Raw genomic sequence first — 26,157 nt, 5'->3', positions numbered from 1 at the left:
GAACTTATTCTCCATTATAGAAATGTTAACAAAATTGGGTGTGCATAGTCTTAAAATACAAACTGGCTTAATGGAATATATATATGTGTGTGTGTTTAAAAAATATATCTTTATTTTTTTATTTTTAAAATATATCTTTATTGATTTCAGAGAGAGGAAGGAAGAAGGAGAGAGAGAGAAACATCAAGGAGGAGAGAGTCATTGATTGGCTGCCTCCTGCATACCCCACTGGGGATCAAGCCCACAACCCAGGCATGTGCCCTGACCAGGAATTGAACTTCGATCTCCTGGATCATAGGTAGATTCTCAATTGCTAAGCCATGCTGGCCGGGCTTAATGGAATATTTTTTACACAAGAAAAAGAATAACTGGGAAACGTGGAAGTAGAATCACATCTACCCAAAAACAATTTGTAGTTGCTTTCATAGCTTGTAGTTTGTCCTACCAAGCAATAATAAGCCAGAGTCCACCATTTTACTGAAAAGACATTGTATACAAAATCAACTTCTAAAATACAGAACTTAATTCATTTTAATAAAAGGAATCCTATAATTAAAGGACTCACAGGCAATACCTTTGCAAAGGAAGGCAGTACAGAATATGGTTACAGAGAACTGGGGCCAGACAGAGCAGGGATCCTAGACATGTCATGGAACCTTTCTCAAGTCTCAGTTTTCTCATCTATAAGTAAAGATAATAACAGCCATCTACTTCAGAGGGTTGTTGTAAGTGCTCAACGTATGTACAGAGTAGACAAAAGTAGGTTTACAGTTGTGAGAACATGAAACAGTTTATTCTTGTATTATTATTCATCATTTATTGTTATTATTTTCCACATGCACAACTATAAAGCTACTTTTGCCACACCCTGTAGATTAGCTATTATTTGTCTTTTTTAAGGTTCAATGTTCAGGCCACAATTTCTTAAATAGAATTGTGTTTATCTGTAATCCAGCTATTAATCAGATTTATTCTGAGAAGGCAGGTCTAAGTACTAACCACTACAAAGGCATTTTTCTTTATTTTCCTCCTTAAACTGTCCTGTCTGCTGGTATAGAAAAATGGCAAGTTTTGCTACTCATTAAAATCTTGTTGCCCGGCCAGGCGTGGCTCAGCGGTTGAGCATCGACCTGGGATCCAGGCAATTGGGGTTTGATTCCCGGTCAGGGCACATGCCCGGGTTGCGGGCTCAATCAATGACTCTCTCATCATTGATGTTTCTATCTCTCTCTCTCCCTCTTCTTTCCTCTCTGAAATCAATAAAGATATATTAAAAAAAAAAAAAAAAATCTTGTTGAATGATATTCCCGCAATTTCTAAGAAGGACAAAAATTATTTAGGGTTGTAAATATCACATATGAAACAGATTTGAGATAAACCACTAGGAACTATAGTTGACTTTGCTATAATTTCTAAGCCAATAATACTCAAAGTAGTCCAGGAAACACTTTTTACTTGGCACTGGGTATAAGAAGCAGCTTCTCACAACCCACTCCCTGGCTATATTGGGAGAGACAAACCTAATGAAACAGTTATTCCTTTGCTCCCACTCCCAGTTCACAAAGGTTTTCTCCACCACCGATACACTGCCTGCTACATTTATCTACTGTTTTAAATAAATTCACTTGAAAAGTCTATTCACTTTCTTAATGGTGTTTTCTGATGAACAGAAGTTATTCATTATAATGAAGCCCAATTTTTTCTTTTATGGTTAGTGCTTTTTGTTTCTCATTCAAGAGATCTTTGCCTATCCAAGTTGTGAAGATACTCTGTGTTGCAATGAAGGACTGTGGGCTGAGGAAATGGCAGAGCGAACATGTTTAAAGCACATTAGAATGCCCTGCAGATGAAAAGAAGCTGCAGAGTCCAGGATGACAAGCTAGGAGACGGCCACCTCACTCACAAATGAAGTGATGAAGTTCTAGTCTTGGCTGATCAGCAGTGGAACTGCAGGGGAAGGGATGAGGAAGGGCCAGATTTAGAAGAAAAAAGGTGGAATTTAGTGATTTAGTGACTATGGTATGTGAAAGAAGATTGTTAAAAGGATTTGAAGAACTTAAACCTAAAAGATTCAGAGAGTGCTAGTACTACTAACAAAGACAGAAAAATTTGAAAGTAGATTCCACCATGGATGTACTATAGGGAAATTAAGTTTAGTTTTATACATATTAAGCTTCATAATGATAATGGAATAACCAAATGGAATCTTCTGTTGACAGTCAGGAATAAAGAAACTTGAAAAGAGCTAAGAGGTGAAACTAAGGCTGTAGATTTTCAAATTATTAGCAAGGAGCAGTGCTTCTCAAAGTAACATCCATGTACCAGCAGCACCTAGAAACTTGCTGGACATGACAATTCTCAGACCCCATCCCAGACCTATTGAATCAGAGATTGGGGGGTGGGCAGCAACCTGTGTTTTAAGAAACCCTCCAGATGATTTGGATGCACGCTGAAGTTTCAGAACCGCTAGGGTATAGGTTAAAGTTGAAGGCATTAAGTCTAGGGAAGAGCTATGGCAGACAGAGAGAAAATTGGTAGAGAGACGAGATTACAAGTGAAAGTCTAATATACCTGTCACCCAAACGCCAAGCAGAAGAGAATGTCATCAAGTTTCTAAGCACAGCTTATTCTGAAAGGGGAGAGACAGAAAAATAGAAATAGGTACACAGAATGGAGTGTTCTTTCATCTATTTTAGACCCCTTCCTCTCCTCCTCCCCATGGGGGTAATATTGTTTTGAGAAAAAATATTACTCAGGATCTATTTTCCATACTAGTTTTCCTTTAAATAAGGGAAATCTGCAAACAAAGTAATAAGAAGACTACTATACAACCACATTTCTTTTAAAAGGAAAGAAGAAATTGACAGGCATCTTACATATGTAATTTCATGTAATACTTCTATAACTCTTTCAAAGCAAAAGTAGAGAATGGGCTGTAGTATAAAAGACAAGAAGGGTCAGTCAAAATATGTTGTTTTAAAGCCGGGGGAAATAAGACCATGCTTATATGCTGATGGGAAGCATCTACTAGGAAAGGAAAACTGATGATGTAGGAGAGAGAAGGAATCACTGCAGTGGATGAATGGGAACATATAGCCACATGCACAATTAGGTTGTCTTGGTTAAGTGCATAGATCTGGGGTCAGTAAATCACTGCACATTTTTGTATGGCCCACACAATGAGAATGGATTTTACGTTAAAAAAAAAACAAAAAACGAATCACTTTGATTTTCAGGAAGTTGGTAGACAAATGTGTGGGTTAGTTTGAGTGTTACGGGATCTTTCTAAGGAGACATGCTTTCTACACAATGTCCCAAATAAAGGCTGTGTCACCATTCTGAGCAAAGCTTCCACTATGAGAAACTTCTAATTTGGCAGGTTTTTATATTTTAAAATGACTTCTCAAAAAAAAAAGGAAGCCCTGGCTGGGTAGCTCAATTGGTTAGAGCATCGTCCTTAATACTCCAAGGTTTTGGGTTCAATCCCTGATCGGGACACATACAAGAAGCAACCAATGAATGCATACATAAGTGGAACAACAAATCGATGTTTCTTTCTCCACAACCCCGAAATCAATAAATTTTAAAAATTAAATTTAAAAAAGGAAGACTGTTTTGTGAGCATGAAATTCAAATTTCAGTGTCCATAAATGAATTCAATTGATTTCATCCAGCCAGTCATTCAATCAATCAACAATATTTACTGAGTCCAGTGACAAGAATGAGAGATATAAAATGAACAGGACAGGCATGATCCTATTCTCATGGAATTTAAATTCTTATGAGACAGAAAGACAGATAACTAGGTGAGATTATATAGTTTGTGGTAAGTGCTCTGAAGCAAATACACATGATGCTGTGAACAAAAGGGAGTCAGGGGATTATTCCAGACAGGGTAGTCAGGGAAGGTGCTTCTAAGGAGGTCACAGGAGCTAACCATGGAGGAGTGGTGGTGAGAGGGGTGTGGTAAACAGGAGAAGCAGATAATTAAATGTTCTTAGATTTCTGCAGACATAGAAACATGCAAGGATAAAGAAATTTATTCATTGTGAGTAGCACATGCATGGAACACTTTGCCCGATAAATTTTCCAATGGTATTTTTACTGCAAAGTATACACAGTGTAATTATATAATGGGTTCAAATGGTTTGGGAACAAAATACAAATTAAAAAACACACACACACTGTATAATTACTTAATTACCCGAGAGTTAGGAATGGTTCCAGAAACCCATTTCTGCTTATCAGGTATATACAGTAACAGTCTTTTTTTTTTTTTAATGGGGGAGAAATATTCTACACAATGTAAGTTTCACAGGATACTGGCAAATACAAACATGCCAAGGAAAGAATAAATGGTAGGAATTTCTTAATTGCTTAAAACAAAATTAAGCTTTTCCTACTTTTTTATTCTCTAAACATATCACAACAAATAAATATTTAAAAAGATCATAAAAGAATAAACAATACTAGAAATCATAGAATGTTCTTCAGTTGTAATTCACAGTTAATGAAGCATAACATACCAGAAGAAGCTTGACAAATGATAAGCTATGAATTTTGGGAAAGAGTTAGTGTCACTTGGTTCTTTTTTAAAAATTTTTATTTATTGACTAGAGAGAGAGAGAGAAGGGGAGAGAAAGATCAATTTGCTGTCCCACTTCTTTATGCATTCACTGGTTGCTTCTTGTATCTGCCTTGATGGAGGATCGAACCTGCAACTGTGGAGTATCAGGAGGAAGTGTTAACCAACTAAATACCCAGCCAGGGCCTGTCATTTGGTTCTTAATTCTAAATTTCTTACTAGGCACATAACAACATAACTATTTTAAACACAACCTGTACATTTTGTGGGGTGGCCATGAAGTTTGTTCCATGTTAAAATAATTCATTTTCTTGATTTTTGGGCAAAAACGAACAACTTTCTACTTAAAATTTAAGCAGGTAAGAGTAGTACAAAATAAAATGTTCAGTAATCTTTTAGATGCTTATAAAATTATGCAATTCTAGCTTATTTCCCCTTATAAAAATGATGAAACAGGACTTTCAACCATTTGAAAAGCCAGGCACAGGTCTATCGAAACGTAAGGTACATTCAATGTAATGATTCATAGTGTCTCTAATAGAAGGATTCAGCAGTTCTCAATCGAGACCTTTATTCCTTCTCTGAATAAATGATGCCTGAAATTTTTATTCTTGTTCTAATGGAATTTCAATGGCCTTCACTGCAAATCTACTGGAAATTTTTGCATATTAAGTGGAAAAAATTAAATGATGTTAACCACATTTTAATGTGATTAAGGCTGACAGGGTCATTATTTCTGCTAATCACTCAGTTTAAAAAGCTCAAACAAAACTTTATAACAGACAAGGTTTTTAATTTTCTGTATATCTTGTTGAAATTAAAAAAAAAACTAGAAGAAAAAGAAGGGGGAAAAAACAGACTAGAGTCCTTGACAAAAACCAACTAGGAGTTCCTACAATTTGCAGATGGGTTTCATTATATTTAATCTGGTGATGTAAAAACAAAAATGCAAAACAATCTTACACTGCACATGCTCCTCTGGTTTCTTTCCTTTTAAACATGGAGAGGGTAAGAAAATGTGCTTTGTAGAATTTTGAGTTCTGTGTTTCCTATTTGCTGCTAAATGGAAACAAGTACGGTTTTTTTCTTTAGATCTTATAGCAAACTAAAAACAGAATTAATGCATAATACAGCCTCAAACAACTCTTCGATGCTCTTATTTTTTAGATTAATCTATGCCATGCAACTACAAATATTTCAAATATATTAATGTAAACTAAAAATCTTCACTGATAAAAATCTCCAAGAAGAGAGATGCTAACTGCTATCAGAAGAATAGTTCTAATGATGAGCAGTACTTACAGATAATTTGTCTTTTCTGAAATAAAATGTAGTTTGTTCATTAGTCATTTATACTTGAAACTTAATATTCTAGCAAAAAAGACTTAGCTAGTGTCTTCTCTAATTTTCTGAACATTTTAATATTTTCCATAAAGAATAACAGTTAAGCTAGGTATATAACCCTTATAACTAAGTAAAAATAAATGAAATACCTTCCTGTTGGTTGTCAATTGCTAAACCAATACTGGTTGTTGAAAATCTTTATCTTTTAGCTACTAAAATGGTAATTTCTAAAAAGGATTTGAGGATTATAATTCATTTTGACCTATGAAGGTAATATGAATATTCCTAATGCAGTAGTTATAGTTTTTACAGAAACAATATCAATTAGCTTTCAGAAAAATATAATGAGCAAATGATTTTTGAAGAGATACACACCTGATGTTCAGGCAGTCTAATTCATATTGATTCACCCCAATCTAGTAACTTAAACCATATTCAATGACTAAAAACAAAACATTTCAAACATAAAAAAGATTAAGCAAATATTTTTTGCATTGTAGTTTTCTAAAGCTTTATGAAACTATAATCACTGCAAATAATAGTCAAACTAACAATTAGTAAGCTACAGGTGTAGTGCCTTTATCGAAAAAACCCCATGATGATCCTTTTCATGATAAATTACTCAATTGCATGCAAATAAATAAATGAGTTTACCTCACTGATCACAATCTAAGCAGCTAACAAAAGCAGAGCACCTGGCCATAAACAATCCTTTGAAATATAATTTAGTATTGAAGTTTGAGAAATTACTGTTCCTCTTTCATATTAAAAACTACTTTTCACCATGAGTTCAGCCTTTTGTGAAGAAAAAAAGATGAGAATCTGCAGATTATATAAATATCAAGAAATTCAAAATTAATGCTGCACCACAGCCATAATCTTTGATGCCCATAGAAAGAATTAATATTGTTGAACTTTAAAAAAATTTGTGTGATGCTATGCACTGGTGCCTCAACTAATAACCCTCCAGAATTTCTGCCCTCATCTAAAAAGAGTCCCCGCTGAATGTTCTAATGCATTTTATTGTGAATCTTCAGCAAATAAAACTTCATGTATGAGCTCATGATGTGCTTTGCTGCCAGAAAGTCACAGACTCTGTGGGAAACTCTTTATCTTCCCAGCAGTCAGTTCTCTGAGAACATCAGTGCAGCTACTGTAGTTACCTGTAGATTACTTGTATTTTCTCACATCTGTGTCCAGCAATCTAAACCATGATGATAAAGGGTCATTAGGTTTTGAGTGAGGAAGGGGATGGACTAGACAATTTGCTCTGATAAGCTCCTTGTTGGGAGCTCCAGTTTAGAATGTGAAATGTCGGATGTGTACAGTTTTACACTAAAAGGAAAAAAGAATTTCACTTTTCAGTACTTACAATTAAAAATGATGTGGTTTAATGCCCCACTATAGTCTATTGATTCACATTTTATTTGGCAGATTTATAATTAAAGGTATTTAAGAGAAATAATTTTTGCTTGTGAAATGGACGTCTATGCTCTATTAGCCACAAAGAATTCAGGTACAATTACTAAGATAACTGCTGTTTGGAGCACAGCAAAACAATTTCCCACAGAGGGACTTACAGTTCAATTTACCAGTTGGGCAAATATTTTGTGCTCTGTAGTGGCCTAGAGAGTTAAAAGCTATAGGCAACATTTGAGCAGTGTTATACCTGGAGAAAAGTTTCTTCAATCCAAATGGATGGTTTGGATTTCAAAGTAAGAGTTTCCTAAAAACACACTCCCAAATTAACATAGTTTAAAAACTAAATATAAAATATAGTCATAGAAAACCTGACTGACCTCTTGTCCTCCCAAAACAGGGCTCATAATTTAGAACTCAACACTGTACTTTATTTCCATATTTGTATTGGATCCTAAATCATTATGATATTTAATCACATTTTCCTAGTAATCAGCTTATAGAATGTTATATTCTTGATTAGATTATAGAATGAGAATACTAATTACTTACTTTGAAATGGCTTAGAATACTTGTGTCAAGTTACAGAAATATAAAAAAGAAAATGTTTGGGGGGTTTTTTGGGGTTTTTTTTAGCACCCTTCAGTTATTATGTGGCATATAATATAGCTAAGATAAAAAGGAGTGTTTCAATTTAGTGAAAGAGGGGCTTAAAAAAATTTAGCAAATTTGCACTCATAATTTACCTCCTTCTAAAGGTATGTTTATTTTAATACAATATTATGTCTTCTATCCATCTTCCTCCAAAATTAAATTTTAAGAGATAAGAGTACTGGGACAAATAAAACACTACCCTGTCTCAAAGAACAATATTAAAGTTACAAAAGTATGTGAATAAAAGCATATAATATTTTAAAATAAAACATCAAGTAGTGCTCTGGGTATTTTTGGGAATAGTTTTAAAATGGTATTCATTTGGGCCACCATTTGATGGCTTTCCAGTGCAGTTGGAGAAGAAAAATAATACTTATATTGAAAGTTGTTTGCTAGCACTAAACACAAGCAGGCAATATTTTCCAGCAGATTAAAGATAAACTAAGCACTTAATAACTCCCATTCTTCCTTCTAAATACATGAATTATCTAAAATCCTTTTATGAAAGACCATAGATATGTCACTATTACCAATGTAGAGACATTTCTTAAAATAAAAATTATCATAAAATATAACATTTTGGTAACTAACATTAACATCCTAAGGCAATACGAAAACACAAATCCATAATAATTATTCATACACCAAGCCACTTTAAACCTAAATCATTTCTGAAGACCTGAATGTGTCAAGAACTTTGACAATTATGACTAGAGCCAGGAAACTGTAGCAGTGCAGAATTTCTTATGAATTTCTCCAGTTACTTTTTATAAATGCTGTCTTGGATGACAGCTTAATGTGTACCACATGCAATATTTATTCTTCTTCAGTGTCAGACTGTCTAGCCATCCAAGGGAATACAAAGAATGTCACTTATTAGGATAAAAGCACAAGGAAGGTAATCAAGGACATATGTAACATCAGCCAATCATGCCCTATTTCAACATCCTATTCCATTCATAACAGTTCAACAATTATTTGCTTACTGATAACTCGCTTTCAGGCTGTTTGTGTTCACCATAATGGTGGTTTGCATTTATTTTGCTCTTAAAAATTGGACACTTGCTGTGCCATACGTGTTTGTCAAAACTTTATATCTTCTGTCAGAAATGGCTTAGCATATAAAATAATTTCTATTTGTCAGGAACTACCAATACAACAATCACTAACCCTTGATGTCAACAGAGCATTGAAATAACTATAAAACAGCCAATGTAAAACTATTAAGTATTTCATAGGAAAAATTTCTCTAAGTGATAGACAGTAAAGAAAGTTGTTATTAGAGGCCACACTCACATAACCTTCCCCTGCATATGGCTAAGAATGCTTAATAGCCATTGCTTTTTCTTTTGTTTCAGTTTTTCAAGATTCTGAAGCTGACAGAATTTCCCAGTCTAATCTGGTGGTCTTTAAGCTATATAGCCACAATGTCTAAGTAATACCAAGTCACATTAAAACATTCATTTGGCCACCCAAACAAATTTCACTTAATAATAGATTTAAAATAATGCCCCATCATACATTATAATCCTGAAATGTGTAACTGTAGAAACATAATGACTTAATCATACTTAATCAGAAAGCTTTAACCAGGTATGACTTCAACAATGTATTCTAGGAACATTTAAAAGCTTTTAAAAGTACTAACTAATTTCAAGAGCTCTAGAAAACTAAGATGTTTACCTCTGAACATAGGAAAGGAGACAAATGGTTGATATTCTCTATATTCTCTCTCTTGGTCTTTTTTTTTTTCCTCTTCTGTCTCTATCTCAGATTTGGCCTGAAGTAAATTCTATGATGTGAGATGTATTTCATACAAACTATTCTATACAATATCAAAACAAGACTCAGAAAAAATACTTTAAAATAATAAAAACATTATTATAAATTTTTCTTTTCCTGTCTACATCTATGAACGGTCTTGTACCCATTGATTTTCTCACATAGTAAGTGTTATAATGTAACTGCTTACATGACTAGGAAAAAATCCATTTGGATAGAGTTGGAAAGGTATAGGAATTAGTCTTGATTAACGAAAAGAGAAACACAGCAAGATCTTCTAAGTGCTGCTATTACACTCAAAAGTCTTAATTCATAAAATGGTAAAATCTCTCCAAATATGATATTTCTAAAAAAATTCCTAACTGGATTCCAAACTTATAATTTTTTTTTGGTAGGGGGGAGAAATGAAATAAAAGTACAGTGAAAGGAAGGGAAATGTACCTTATAAATGTCAGAAGACAGAACATAACAATATTATAAAACACAAAAATATGTATAATTAGGAGAAACAGAAGAAAATGGAAAACTGCTATTCTTTATTTCTTGAGATTAGGTTAACATAAAAATATTAAAGACTTTCAACTTGAGCCCAGGAGACTAAGTACAAAACATTTTACTGAATGCTGTAGCATGCTTCTCATGAAACAAAATGTGCACCAAGAGTTGTCTATGCTGGTTGTATCCTAGTGAAAATTACACAGAAACCCATACCTGCTGGAGAGCAAACATAATTTGCAGTGTTTATATAAGGAGGAAGTAGGTTGGTTAAGAGAATTCACTGTGTAATTACAACTGCCAGACACTAACTAACTATAGATCTATCATACATATGCTTTTTCATATTATAGAAAAGCAAATTCTAAGATATATAGATCTATTTCTATCACAGAATAATTTCATTTAGTATAATATTTAATTCTCATTATTCTATAAGAAAATTATTATTCCCTCTATCTGACAGGTGAAGGAAGGAGGACTATAAGGAAACCAGCCAAACTGTCCCAAGTCCTACTTATATAAAACACTGCATTTACGTTTGTTCTCTAGCCGGTATAGGGTCCTGCATAATTTTCACTAGGATACAAGTAACATAGGAAAGTCTGTGTGCACTTTTGTTGCATCAACAGCATGCTATAAAAGCAATAAAATGTTTTATACTTTCTCTCATGAGCTCGAGTAAAAAGAAGTCTTTAAAATGTTTAACTAGGTTTCTTCATATCTCTGAGTAAATGGGTAGATATTTGCCTTCCAACACTGTGATAAGACTTAAACCAAATAAAGAACACAGTGCCCCAAAGTCCAGCATATAACAGATGCTAACCAAATGGTACCCATTATTTTGCCCTTAATACATTATTAAGATGTATATGTATGTCATATATAATGGTACCCTATATATAAGACATACAAGTCTTATATATGACTTGTATGTATGTGTACATACATAGATATATATGTATGTATAATGTTCTTTCCATTATATTGCTATGTACTAATACTGTATTTAAAGAGAATACTATACAAATTATTTGTACTCTAGCTAACAAAAAGAAATATGCACAAATGCACAATTTGTTATTCCCAAGAAGGTCTCAAAAACAAATCCAAGTTACTGAAAATGCAAGGAAATGGAACAAATCACTATGTGGTTAAGAACCACCACACAATAAAACAACCAAGTAGTAGAAGAAAGTACTTTTTTTTTTTTTTAATTGATTTTAAAAAGAGGAAGGGAGAGGGAGAGAGGAAGAAACATCAATGATGAGAGTCATTGATTGGCTGCCTCCTGCATGCTCCCCTACTGGGAATCAAGCCCACAACCTGGGCATGTGCCCAGATCAGGAATCTAACCTTGCCTCCTGGTTCACAGGTTAATGCTCAACCACTAAGCCATGCCAGCTGGGTGAAAGTATCTATTTTAAAAAAGGATTGAGAAGAGAAAAAAAAAGGAATGATAATATACATTTTCTATGGGAAAATATATAAACTATTTTAATTGTGGTCCCTACAATGGGCTATTAAATTGAAACATATTTGGAAAATAGTTTTCAGAGATAAGTACATGAAAATAAAGGTACAGTGTTAGATCCAAATATATCACCTCAGCTGGCATTCTCTAATCAGGTTATAGTAAATTTTAATCTTGAATTTTTATAGTGCATGAACTGTTTAACAACAACAAAACTTTATTTAAGTGAAATTTATGCTGACAGGAAATATGGATAGCACATGACCTATTTCTCAGGCCTTGTATAACTTTCCAGCATCACCAATGGCCCAATGCTGACGTACTACAGCACGGTAGTAAAGGAACATGAATTCTAAATTTAAATTGCTTAGGTTTGAATCTTGGCACCACTGACTGGCTGGCTATATAACTTTGGCCAGGTTCCTCAATCTCTCTACACTTGCTTTGCCTTCTTTAAAATAATAACGGTACCTACTTTAAAGGTTGTTGGGAGTCTTAAATGTAATTGGCATATAGTTAAGTGTTCAGGAAGTGTTGACTGATGCCAACTACTACTAATACGACACCACTTTAGGCATATGAATTATCTGCCACAGTCCTATTTCATGATATTCTATCGTTTCGGTGTTCCTTTGCCCATCAACTCCCTTACCCCCTGCAGTGAAGAATTACTCTTCACAATATTATGGTATGCTAGCAGGAAAAAAGGGCAAACTCTACTTATATTAACATATAAAAACTGACCTGTGGCTATAGCTGTTTTCTGGGGTCTATTCTGTAGTACTACTTTAAACTTGGCAACATGCAATTTTTAGTTTGGGTTTTAACTAGAGCCATTGCATTTCCTTCACCAAAATTTTTATGTATGTTTAAAAATAGATGCTAAAGTGTGTTCTAAAATATACTACAGTAACAATATTATATAGTTAATAAAATTACAAGCCAAGGCAAAAACAGCAGCAGCTGAAGTTTATTATCCTAAGAAAAGCACACAGTTGTCATCTTGAGAATTGTTTCCATTTATTAACTACAACAATTTGGTGGAGATGATATTTTCTGAGATAAAATGTAGCAGAATGAAAAAATTAATTAAAGCAATATTTTCAAAGATTTCTAAAGATTCACAAATATAGCTTGTACAGTCATATGTGGAACAGGCACAGACATTCAAGTCAAATGTTTCTATTTCTACTACTTGCCTGTTACAAGAACTTGGACATACTCTGTAATCTCTCCAGCTGCCCTATCTGTAAAATGGGCATGATAAAATTTGTTTCAAAAATATTTGTAAAGTTTTCATATAAGTTTCATCTATTCTATTAACATCTTCCCTATTTGTAAGCTCAAAAGGGTGCCTGCCACATAGCAGGAACTCAGTAATACATGATGGTTTGCTATACATGTCTTTTGGTTTGGTATAGGAAAAGCTAAGTCAATACCATTTAATAAGAGGATGGGGGTGGAGAGACAAAAGAAATATGGCACAATTTCAAAGGTAACAATTTTAAATATAAATTATGTATGAAGAGTACTAGTGACCTTCATGTTTCAAACATCCAGATATGCTCTTTGGAAAAAATCTTCTGAAAAATCATTTTGAAAAAAGCTAAAGGATTACTAACAGACACATGCTATTCAATCTTTTCCCCTAAGATATTTTCTACTGAGTATACTGTTCTATTTAAAGGATTTCTAAAGAAAATGTTGATTATCATCCAGGATTATTAATGACTACCCCTTACTCTTTCTCACCCCCCTACTAAATCAGTGGTTTATTATAAAAGGATATGACTCAGGAAAAGCCAGATGGAAGAAATGTGCAGGGCAAGATGGGGAAAGGGCATAGCGCTCCCATGTCCTCTACAGGCACTCCATGCTCCCTGGACCTCTACATGTTCACCAACTCAGAAGCTCCCCTCTTGATTTTAACTACAACCATTTAAAGTACTGAAAAGGTATCTTTGTATCTCTATTAATGGGAACATAAATCTTATTTATCCCTCTGCTAGCTTACCCAATTCCTAAACTCAAATGCAGATCTCTTAATCCAATGATGAAAATGCTTCATTTTAGTAAAAATTCAATTTAAGGCCAAAATCATATGGTGTCATACAGGCCATCCCAGGATTCGTCTGAGGATCCAATGAAGTAATGTAAATTGAAACACTGTAAAGTTTTGACAAATGTAGGTTGTTATTATTCTTAGTATCAGTTCAGTCTACTTCTTTCAGGCCAAACACCAAGGGATTTTTAAAAGAAAAATGCTTTGAGTGATACTGTAGATCATCAGCAAGTTGCTAGGCAAGCATGAAAAAGATGAAATTCAAAATAAATCTAATATTACTTTAAAGGTTGCTTAAAACATATCAATAGAAAATATTTCTTTTTTTTTTTTTAAATATATCTTTATTGATTTCAGAGAGAGGAAAGGAGAGGGAGAGAGAGAGATAGAAACATCAATGATGAGAGAGAGTCATTGATCAAGCCCGCAACCCGGGCATGTGCCCTGACAGGGAATCGAACCCCGATCGCCTGGATCCCAGGTCAACGCTCAACCGCTGAGCCACACCCGGCCGGCCGAAAGTATTTCTTAAATATAAGAAATCAATTATAAAAAAAGAAAAAAAAAAGAAAAAAGAAAAAAAGAAATCAATTATAGCAAACTAGAAAACAAATGACGGTCATTCTTAAAACCCCAAATTAAATTTTAGGGCACATTTAGGAAATGTTTTAATACCTACTTGATTGCAATGTATGTGAATAAGCATTACAAGTTCTTTTCAAGCGGGTGTTTCACATTTTCTTCTCTTCGACGCTCCATTGCACTTGGCTTTGCATCTGCTATTCCCTCTCCCTGGACTGAGCTTTCCTCAGATTCTCTCACAGTGTACACCGTAACTTCACAAAGGCTTTCCCTGGCCACCCTAACTAAAATAGCACCCCCTTACCCTGCTTTATTTTTATTCATCATCCTATCACTTCCTGACTTATAATATTAAATATCTGTTTGTTTGTCGTCTATAATTCCATGAGACTATATGCCTCATTGGGGGAGAGGGGGGCAAGGGCTTTTCCTTCTCACTACCTAGAATGGTATATGACACACAGGCGGATCAATGACTATTTGCTTAGAAAAGGAAAAAGAAAGCACAGTACATACCTCCTCAATGAGCTCATGTCTTCATAAAGAACATAAACTTGAAAGTTAATTTTGCTTCTTGATAAAACATTAAAAAGACTTAACAGAAACCAATGTGCAGCCCTGAAGTTATAGACAGGGTGTACTAAAAGTTCCTGAGTCAGTTATTTTGGAACATATTTTTAAGCATAATTTAAACACTGGTGATAAAATTGGTCACAGATACCAAAATATGTCTCACCCAAATGGCACTATTTCTACGACATTGTGAATTAAGTAGCCTTTTGAGGGTGTTTCATAAGCTAATGTTTTTGATGGGGAAATGCTTTCTGGATCAGTTTAGAATAAGGAAATACAATAGTTTGAATAATGTAACTAGTCTGAAATATTGATATGCCAATTCTACAAATAGGTTTTATTTCTACTTTGTTCTCATTCCAGTCAGAGCAACATCTATCCACTGTCAGGAAACATGAAATCATGGTGAGATTCAGAAGAGACTTTCAAGGGTTAGAGATACGAGACAGGGAATAAGATTAGGGGAAAAGACCAGGTCTTATCTTCGACCCAGTCCAGAGAAGTTGCTCGTAAATTGGATATCTGCAACCTTGAGAATCCTCTGTATAGTTCCACAGTTAGGAAAAAATCCTATCATGACACCTATATATGAGGGTTGAGAAAGTACTAAATATTTGCATGGGCATCTTTTCTTTGTCAACTTGCTATAATCCAATTCATTAAAATCACAAAATTCTAGTACTAGAAGGAAACTTTAGAGGTGGTCTCCTTTAATTCTTTATTGACCTTCAGTGCCTCAGCTCCAATATATATATGTAAACTCAAAAAATACAGAAACTGAGGTATAGGAGATGACAATGTTTAAAAAGGCTTTTTAAAGAATAAACACCTATTTTTAAAATTATGCTATTGTAACAATTAAAAAATGATGCACTTTAATGGAAGTCAAGGATGATAAAATCCTCTAAGCTGCAAATGGCAAAGTCATAGGGCCAATCTGAGAGTGAGATGGGGCAAAGTCACATGGAAGATGGTGGTATCATGGAAGTCTTATTGTTACTTTTACTGCACAATACAGATGGTTCTCAGTTGTTTGTGTTTGTTTTTGTTTTTGGAGGACAACTGTTTCAAAGCATGAAATTACAGCTATAAATACACCACTGACCCTAGAACAACATGAGTTTGAATTGTACAGGTCCACTTATATGTGGATTATTTTCAGGAAATATACAGGCAGCCCTCCATATCCCTTGGTTTCCCATTCACAGGTTCAACAAACCACAAACTGAAAACAGTATTTTTGATTTGAGATTGGAAATCCATGGATATCGAGGGCCAACTGTATGTATTGTTCTATGCCATTATATATAAGGGACTTGAGCATCTGTGGATTTTGGTATCTGAGGGGTCCTGGATACTGAGAGATGATGATAGTTAACTTTTGGGGGAGTCTAAAGCTCTATGCAAATTTTCACTATGTGGTGGTGGGAAGGTCAGCTCCCCAATCCTGGTGTTGTTCAAGAGTCAACTGTATATATATGATACATTTTGTTCCTTTATCCATACATTGGAAAGAAAAACCACAGGAATATATCCCAAAGAAAAACAAGTCCTTTTCATATTGTATTCTTTTTAAGTTATGTTACTTAAATTTGGGAAATACTATTTATGCAGAACACATTTTATGTAAACATTCTGATGCACTGTCTTCAATACATGAAAGGCTAAGTAATTTGCCTGTAGGCCAAAGATTTGGTTAGCAACAAATAAGGACTACAACACTAGTATTTCAAATTCTAAATCAGCAGTGTTCTTAATACTATACCAAACTTGCTGAAAATATATACTACCTAGTTTGCAGACAGACTATGCTTGGAGTTTCTTAGAATTCATTTTCCTTATAAAACTCATGCTATTAATGGTATCTAGCATTTTGGTCTAACCTTCAAAAGTCCATTTTAACTCATAATTTAATTGAACTCCAGATTAACTCCAAAGGTAGATCTTGTGGCTGGGGAACACAGGAGAGAGCACAGGAAAGAAGGGCAGAGAAAATAATACTTCTTTCCTATCCTGCACAAGCAACAGATATTAGGCAAAACACTGCAACTGCCCCAAATGGCACCCTCTCCTTTCCTTTCTACATCTTTCTTCCAGGAAAAACTCTTATTCAGAGCCTATATACTGCATTAAGGCTCCATTTTAAACCCTTCACAAGGCCACACTATTATCTCCTATCCCCAACAGTCCTAAGACTTCTGGGCTTCAAAATTCTCCTCTATCTCTACCAACTACTAGTCAAAACTCTCATTTTATGAGTGTAGCTCATCTCAACTAATATTTTTAGCAACAGAATGTGACTCAGAGGTCAGTAATCTCTAGTGCACAGATTTTTAACAATGTTAATAGTCCTCGAATTATTCACCAAAGTGAGGGGAGTAAAGAGCAAAGAAATCCTTTGTGTACACGAATCATTTGTAATTTGAAGAATACTATAGCAGTAAGCCAAACTGTGCCTTTCATTTCCTAGATTACATATATATGTGCATATATGGGGACTATATGTTTAAATTTCAGATGAGAAATCCTAGAAATACTTTTTAGAAGAGCTTTAGTCTCTGAAGCTAGAAAAAAATTGTAAACAATTTCTATTATATGGAATGAAATTCTTCAGCTACTTTAAAAAAGATGACAGTCCTGACAATTAGTTAAATTATATCACTCATTAATCAGCAAGTCAACAGATGGGACTAATGAAGATAACAACTGGCTCTCCCCAAAGTATCACTTTCTCAAATTCAGTAAACTATCTTGCAAATAGAAATTGGTTATAAATAATATTGGGCAAAAACGCATATAGGTCAGGGGAAATTCCTAATACACATAACATGGTGTGTCAATAGCATTATGCTCATATAAAAAGATGTGCTTTCTTCTATAATTATCTTTTTCATAATATAGAATTAGAAGTATGATTTGGTTTCATTATGACTAAGCACTGTAGGGCACTAATACCTCTTGATAAGAATATGAAATTGCTGAAAGAGTAACCAAAACCCATGTAATGAAAACCAGAAATTCACAAGGATCATTATATGTACACATGTGTACAAATGCAAAAGAAACACTTCAAGTAAGAAAAGGACTGAATGAGCAAAGGCCTTTTCCTTCCCACTTCTTTCAGCCTCCTATCTCTTATTAAAAAAAAGACTGTTTTGCTTTACTCTGTTCCTTTTAACTCTCAAAATTCTGATCAGAGAAATTAAGAAATAATTAATTTCACAAACTCCATTCACCAGAAATTATTTAAAACCCCAATTTAGCCCTGGCCAGGTAACTTAGTTAGTTAAGAGTGTTGTCCTAATACACAAGGTTCCGTGTTCAATCCTTGGTCAGGGCACATACAAGAAGCAACCAATGAATGCATAAATAAGTGGAACAACAAACCAATCTTTCTTTATCTCTCTCTCAAAAAAAAAAAAATCAATAATTTTTAAAAAAATCCTAATTCATAATGTATATGATACTATTTCAAAGTTTTATTATAATACAAATTAAAAAGCAAATAACTGAAAAATATCCAGTAGCAAAAACAAGGAATTGTAAAATGGAGAAAGGGTCTTAAACATTTTCTTTTTAGATTCATTTATAACTTACTTCAGTAAAATTAAAAATATCTTGCACAGGAGTTCAATGATTTAATCAATCCCATAATTTAAAAAATGGTGATCACTCAATTTAGACTTCCAGAATATCCTTGACCTGCCCTATCACCCTCTTATATCTGTCAAAGGAGCAAATAAGCACTAGTCCTCATAAAGAAATCAACACTAAAAAGTATTTAATTTGTGGGAAAAAACTATAGCTTATAGAAATGTAATTCCACTAAAAAAACTCCTCATGTTGAAATAAACCTACCAACATTATGTTGTAATTTCAAGTAGGTAGGAACACACTCAGAATTAATAATGTATTCCCATAGCCTTCATAATGTTAGCTATGTCAAGATGAAGCTGGCACAACACCCTCCCCAAACTTTATGAACAAGTGATAAAAAAAAGAAATTATAACCTCAAAGAAACAATGTATGGATATTTCAGAACTTTTACTATGCCAGACTAGTGGATGATAAAGCAAGATTTAAAAAAATCTTATACATGTGAATCTTGCTTTATATAATAGGGTATGTTCCTGAAACTTTATATGAAATCTACTTGAGAAGTCCCCTGAACTAAATAAATAATTTAAGAATAATTACTCATTCCCATTTTACTTGTTTCAAGTAAATCAAATGTATAACAGTGTAATTTTTCCAAAGCAGCATCTGTGTTAAATTTCTCGCTTCAATGAATAATCTTGTCAGAAATTCATGACTTCTTAAAATCATTTCACAAAATTAGTTTTCTATTTATGAATATATATATATATGCCTATAGGTAAATGTACATACAAAATTATGTCAAAAATGAACATACTTCCCCCTTCACACATAGTTGCTGAGGTACAGTACCTGTATATCTTATAAACATTCAAGAAATGAAGAAAATATTGGATATATTCTACAATTCTCCCCCTAACCTGGCACATAATGTAGAGTATCGCCAAACTATTTTTAGTTATTGTGTACCAATTACATGGAAAACTAACAAAAACAGAAAAGTGGGCATGGGGAGACTGATAAGAATTAATAAAACCTTTTTCTATTTAAAATTCATTTGGTAAACGTGACATACTGCCCCTGATTATACAACAGCTTAAAAGACTTTGCTAATATTTGTCTATCTTGAATCAATTTCAACACTCATATTAATTGACTCTTATATATAATACTAGTCAAAGGGCAATGTTCAGTGACCACAAGCCCACCCTGGCATATGTAAACATGTGTGTTATACGCACGCAAGCACGTGCGCGCACACGCACACACACAGTCTAAATGTCTTAAATTTTAGTTATATTTTCCAGTTGAATAAGATCATGTAGAACAATAAACAATAAAATATAATTATCCTTTATCAATAGTTTTAAGAAAGATGGGGGCAAGAGAACACAAAATTGAACACATAATTGGAAGCCATGTACGTGTACAAAATACATAGTTCCCCTTATCCACGGTTTTGCTTTCCGCAGTTTCAGCAGCAAACTCCATGTGAAAATATCAAATGGAAAATTTCAGAAAAAAATAATTCATAAGTTTTAAAGTGTGTACCGTTCTGAGTAGCATGACAAAATCTCACACTGTCCCTGCTCTGCCTGCCCCAGGCATGAATCATCCCTTTGTCCAGCATATCCACACTGTATGCACTACTCGTCCGTTGTCACTACTAGTAGCCATCTAGGTTATCAGACTGACTGTCGCAGCAGTGCAAAGCTTGTGTTCAAGTAATCCTTATTTTACTTAATAGCTCCAAAGCACAAGAGTAGTGATGCTGTCAATTCAGATATGTCAAAGTGAAACTGTAAAGTGCTTCCTTTAAATAAAAGAGTACAGTACAATAAAATATTTTAAAATACCACATTCACACAACTTTTATTACAGTATGTTGTTATAATTGCTCTATTTTATTGTTAGTTATTGTTAATCTCTTACTGTGCCTAATTTATAAATTAAATTTTATCATGGAGTATGTACGGGGGAAAAACAGTATATACAGGGTTCAATACTACCTGTGGTTTCAGGCATCCATTGAGGGTGTTGGAATGCATATCCTGCTAAGGGGGCACTACTATATCTAAAATTAGTTTGTTTTACTGATTCATAATTGGATGGAATATACCCCTAACAGAACAGCAAAGGTGCAAAGACTGAAATTTAAACTCCTAATTAAGCAGCGGTTTGAGAGTTATGTCCTGTACCTTCTTGACACCATGACTCAGTAGGCAATCTCAAATGAAAATTAATACTGCATATAATATAATCTTAATTATGTAAGTAACAACCGATATTTAAAAAATGAAATCCTCAAATGTTCAAAAATCACTGGCACCCACTAACAAAAAAACCCCTACTTCTGTATAGCTGTATTCATTCAAAGAACAGTAGTTTGTAATAATAAAAAAACTGTTTCTGTGGATTCCCTTACATCTTGATTACTGTCATCTGATTGTAACACAACTGCAACTAACTCTGCTACCATGTCAGCTTCTCTTCAGGGACCAGGTCTTAATCATAAATCAACAGAATGACTAATTCAACATTGTTAAAGCCAGTGAGTAGTTGTTTGGAGTCATTCCAGTTTTTACATCTTTCAGAAGGTCAATACACTACTCAATAACACAATAAACTTTATCTTTCAAAATGCTTTTGTTTTCTAGGATTGAAAAATAACGTTACCATTTAAATTTAAAGGGAACTTTAACTCGTAATTAAAATGTTCATTACTTCTGAAATGGTGACCCACTAAAATATAGTTTTTAGTCTTTCTCTTGTGGCCAAAATCACAAACTCCTCCTTTTCTTTCCTGACCATTTAAAATAGTTTTCTAGATCGAAAAGACCTAGGAAAATATTTATTACAGCTTCCTGCATCAGTCTTAATTTGCTACAGTAGCATTACACAATAATCTTAACAAACCTTTTCTTTTGCTAAAGGAGCAACTAATGCAAATGGAGCTTAGATATAAACATTACGAAAAAACAAGATGCTAGCACAAATTAAAAGGATTTAGTGGTGAAAATGTATTTTAACTATTTACATCTGCTTGCAGTGTTATAAATGATGAAAACCTAGTGTTCATATCCTTCATAATAAAAATTTATTCTGCACTTTAATACAAAGGCTATGTTGCATAAACAGAGGATTTAAAGCTGTAGCAGAGTGGTTGAATGAAAGGCAAATGGCAATCTTTCTGGCTCCAGTAGATGCCATTCCCTATCACACAATGTTTCCCACTCATAAATACATGACAAATACTTCCTCAATCATTTTTTACGAGCAGGGATGCACAGGGGGTAGTCAATGGCTAGCTTGAGGGAAAATAGGAACAGCAGGCGGCAGAAACTGTACAGAAAATGGCTATGTGGTAAATTCTCTTCTGGAACATCACTCAGTTACCCAGTCTTTGATCTTTCAGCTACAATTACACTAACTTCCACAAGAGCTCAACCCCCCCAAACATACACACAGCCCAAACCAGATCATTAGCTATACATAAAATCTAAAATTTGGTTTTATACATAGGATCATCCATACCTCTACATTTTTATAAATTAAAATTTGCTATTTAGACAAGAGTTTACTTTCAATTGGCTATAACCATATCATCATCACAACTGGTCTCACAAAAAACATGGGGTGTCTGGCGACAGCTAAATCACAGACTGGCGTCTCCCAAGCAGTCTGTCTACCATTAGGGTCTGGGAAATGGTATTTACTATACAATTAGAGCCAGGGAGTTCTACCTGTAATCATCCAAATACAGGTGTGAGAAGCCCCTTTGGGCAAGGAAACTGACTCATCCCTTTTCATGGAAACTTTGATGTCTGTATTGTTTCACAGAGCCTCAGGAAACCTTACCATTTATACCACAATGAGAAGATTTATTAACTGAGGTCAAGTAATAAATTTTAAAATGCCTTCCCAAAGGTAACAATTTTTAACACATTAATCATCAAGTTTATAAGAATTTGAAACAAGACAGAACTGATTATTTTAAATTTATCTATTGCAGAACAATGACCAGCCGGAACTAAATTTTCATGTTAAGTTTATGCTTTCTAGAATATTACCAATAAAGAGGCCAAATTCAACTTTCTATGAGGAACACAAAATGTCTTATAGTAATATCAACGGGGCATTTTTAGTTGCAGTAATTTCACAGAATTTATTCTAATGATTTATTGGAGTTAACCATCTGACATTAATTATTGTTTTGGCTTCCAGTCTATGAATGTTTATTTTTCAGTTTAAAGCTTCTCACTCTTTGATATCATATGGAAATGAGAATTTTTAATGGAAAATTGAAACCATGTGCATCTAAGTACTTAATGAAGTACAGGGAAAAAACCGACAATATATTTTAGGGGAATTTAGATATTTTGCTTTGGATAGTTTTGATTTGCTTTTATAACTTAACTGTATAAAATACTGAGGGTCCAGTGAGGCAAGTCAAAGCAAGTACTATGCCAAATGTATACATATCCACATGTTATATGAACATATGGATTTTTTGAAGTTATAAGTGAATGAAAGAAAACCTGGTACAATTTTGGTTACATGTAAAAAATGATAATCAATACATGAACGCATAATTTTTACCTTTGTACACTTTTAAAGTATTTGAAATAGATACCTAATCCTCCCCTTACCCCACAGTTGTTGTTTTTTAAAAATTAAAAATAACTTTTTTAAAGCATTCAATCTAGATTTTAAAATTTATGCCCAATTGTAATATCAAGTAGATATTTCAGTCACATACAATACCAACACAGCTAGAAATTTGTAGTTTAAAATTTTTTACTGCTCCAACTACATTTATTCTCATTTTGCAAAGGAAACAAATAATGTCTATTAAATTTAAATTTGATAAGTAAATATGTATGATTCAATAATGCCTAATATAATTGTTTTTTCTTTAGTTCTCTCAGTGTATATCAATTAGGATACTCATCTCAGAATTTAAACACCAGGCAAAGCTTTCTCATCCATTTTAAATTTTTTAATAATAAAAGGGAAAAGATTATATCCAACATAGCAGTAAATACATATGTATGTGTTTGTTTGTGTACAGATATGATATGTCTGGGTATCCCTGGTGAGGAAAAACTTACCATTTGTTTTTCTTTCTAATGTAGTCTTTTTCAGAAAGATTAACCAAGTAGACCATTGGTTTTGAAGTCAGAAATAAGTATTTATTCAGCACTTCAATCTAAAGTGGGAAACAGAAAAAGAATCTTTTTTAAAACTTGAGTAACTATTGAGTAAATCATTAAATAACTTGAAAGTAAATTCTGTTTAAACAAGTAGACTTTTTCATTTTCATAATTCTTGTTTCTAAAAGATTAGTTGTTATAAAAGATCAGGAGTAGGGGACAAGAAATAATTAACAAGCCTGGGAACAAGCAATCATTGACAGAACTGAAGTTTAGCTAGATATAATAGTGTAAAATAATGACAACTCTAATTTGTTCTCTAAGAAATCAAAGCAAAGGCAATAATAAATGGAATAATATTTATAACTTACCTCTTTGTCATTCCAATCATGATAGAAGCGAACAGGTTTCTTTTGATCTATAACCCAGGATTTGACTTTGCACATTATGTCCTACACAATTGAGAAAAAAAGTAAATACAAGATGAATACTAAGCATTTAGATACTAAATGCTAAAATTAAAAGGGGAACTAAGTGACACAAATAATTATTTTCAGTATCTCATTAAAAAACCAAATACCAATGAAATGTGACATTAAAATATTAATATATAAAATGTGGAATACTAGCAAAGTTAATAAAAGTCTTAAAAATTTAAAGACAATTCAACTACAAAAAAAAGTAATATTTCAACATTACCAAGTGATGCCACTTGCAAGATAAAGATGCTATTAGGAAATTGGGGCAGGGTGGTGGTGGTGGTAACACTAGAGAGAGAACTCAATTACAATTTTTTCCTTAAAAAAAAACAACCAACCAAATAGATGAAATTGAATCTGTTATTAATAATCTACCCTCCAAAATATTATACCAACTAACCAAAACCCTCTTTATTATGAATTAATTTTTTGCCAACACCTTCTCCCTGCCCACTTCTCCTGTCCCCACTCCAACAATCCCCCTCCAACCTGCCAAAGCCTCCATTACACAATGGCAAGAGCCCTGCACTGGTGACCTCCAACCAGCTGCATTCACTTTCAGAACATCTCTCTCTGCTGGAAATCTAAAGGCCTTTTAGTTAGCAAGCTAGTGTGCATTCAGAAGGAGTAACTGCAGGAAGAGCCCAATGTGCTTTGTTTCTCTGGCCTTTCTTCACAGAAAGATTAATCATCTGTGAAATGGAAACGGCAAACAGCAAGTGACACAAACTGAACCCTTCAAGCCTTTCCTCATCAGTTTTGTGGTTCTGAATCTAAAAGCTGCGTGTGGCAAGGTTCCCCTTACAGGCAGGTGTTAATAAAAGGCTCTAGGGTCTGAAAGGTCAAACTTAGTTCTTCCAGAAGAAGTGCATTTGAGAGTCATCTGTTTTTTGTTGTTGTTAAAGATAATTTATGGATGTTTAAAATGTGCAATTTTTAAAATTTATCGTAATACACAATTACTAGTAATAGGTTTTTTAGATTTTCATCAATGTATTTTCCTTTACCATAAATCAGTTATTCTTCTTTAATATCCACGTGTATAAATTACCTTAATATTTAGTATATCTTCCTTCCAAATCTTGCTGTTACCAACAGAAAAAATAAGGAAAAAGCCCTATATCCTTAGATCCTGATTTGAAACACTCCAGGAAAAGGACTTCCCATAGATTTTAACAGGGAAGGGGCAAGCTAAAAACTTTTAATGAAATCTAACATGTTCTACTTAAGAATAATCACTTTTACTCTTCTATAACTGAATTTCACTCATAAATGTTTAAGAGTGGCTAATGTAACACCATTTCCTACAAGGAGAAGATCAAAGTGCTATATTACAAATGCATTATGATTAAAAAAGCCCTGTGCAGCCTTGCTATTAACTGTTCTTTAAACCCTAAAAGGCTTCCCATAGATCTCACTTGGCACTGCATATACAACCTTTGACAAGTAATGTAGACCATTTTTATTCATTGCCTAAAATTGTAGGCAATTATGTGCGTCACACTGGCCACCTGCAAATTCTGAATGCCTGCTCCAGTTGTCAGTGCAAAAAACTAATGTCGGAGGGGATTAATCTAGAGGGAGAGAGTCCTCTTTAATGGCTCCAGCAGGTGAAATGGCCCAGCTGGTTACTATGATGAGTGGCCAGAACAGCTTATGTAGAGATACGCAACAAGATCATACAAAAGAAGGAGAAAACAGTGGTACCATCTAATATTTGGTTCCATTAGTTTTTTCAATTAAAGAAAGAAAAGAAGAAAATATACAAAAGAAAGCCAAACCAAAAATAAGGAAGGAAATTAAATTTTAATCATATAAAAAGTGTAAAAGACTTTTGTAACTATAAATATTTTTACAAAATGAAAGGGCTTCAATAAATGCTGGACACTAGTGAAGGAATTCCAGTATATCTCTCTCATTTTAAATTAACTAGACCATCACTTCAGACATAAAAGTC

General features: G+C 33.7%; 1 protein-coding gene across 1 annotated transcript in view; it reads right to left on the bottom strand.

Annotated features, from left to right (window-relative positions):
* The window catches only part of OLA1 (Obg like ATPase 1), a 121,396-nt gene that overhangs the window by 18,706 nt on the left and 76,533 nt on the right, over positions 1 to 26,157 (bottom strand). The window contains exons 6-7 of the mRNA XM_087819766.1: positions 24,093 to 24,173; positions 23,680 to 23,777 (exon numbers count right to left, since the gene is read on the bottom strand). Coding sequence (XP_087675892.1) covers positions 23,680 to 23,777; positions 24,093 to 24,173 — 179 coding nt within the window. The remainder of the gene's footprint in view (positions 1 to 23,679; positions 23,778 to 24,092; positions 24,174 to 26,157) is intronic.

This window comes from Miniopterus natalensis, chromosome 8, assembly GCF_054644295.1.
Source record: "Miniopterus natalensis isolate mMinNat1 chromosome 8, mMinNat1.hap1, whole genome shotgun sequence".
NCBI classification, from domain to species: Eukaryota; Metazoa; Chordata; class Mammalia; order Chiroptera; family Miniopteridae; genus Miniopterus; species Miniopterus natalensis.
This window is presented reverse-complemented; position numbering and strand designations above follow the sequence as displayed.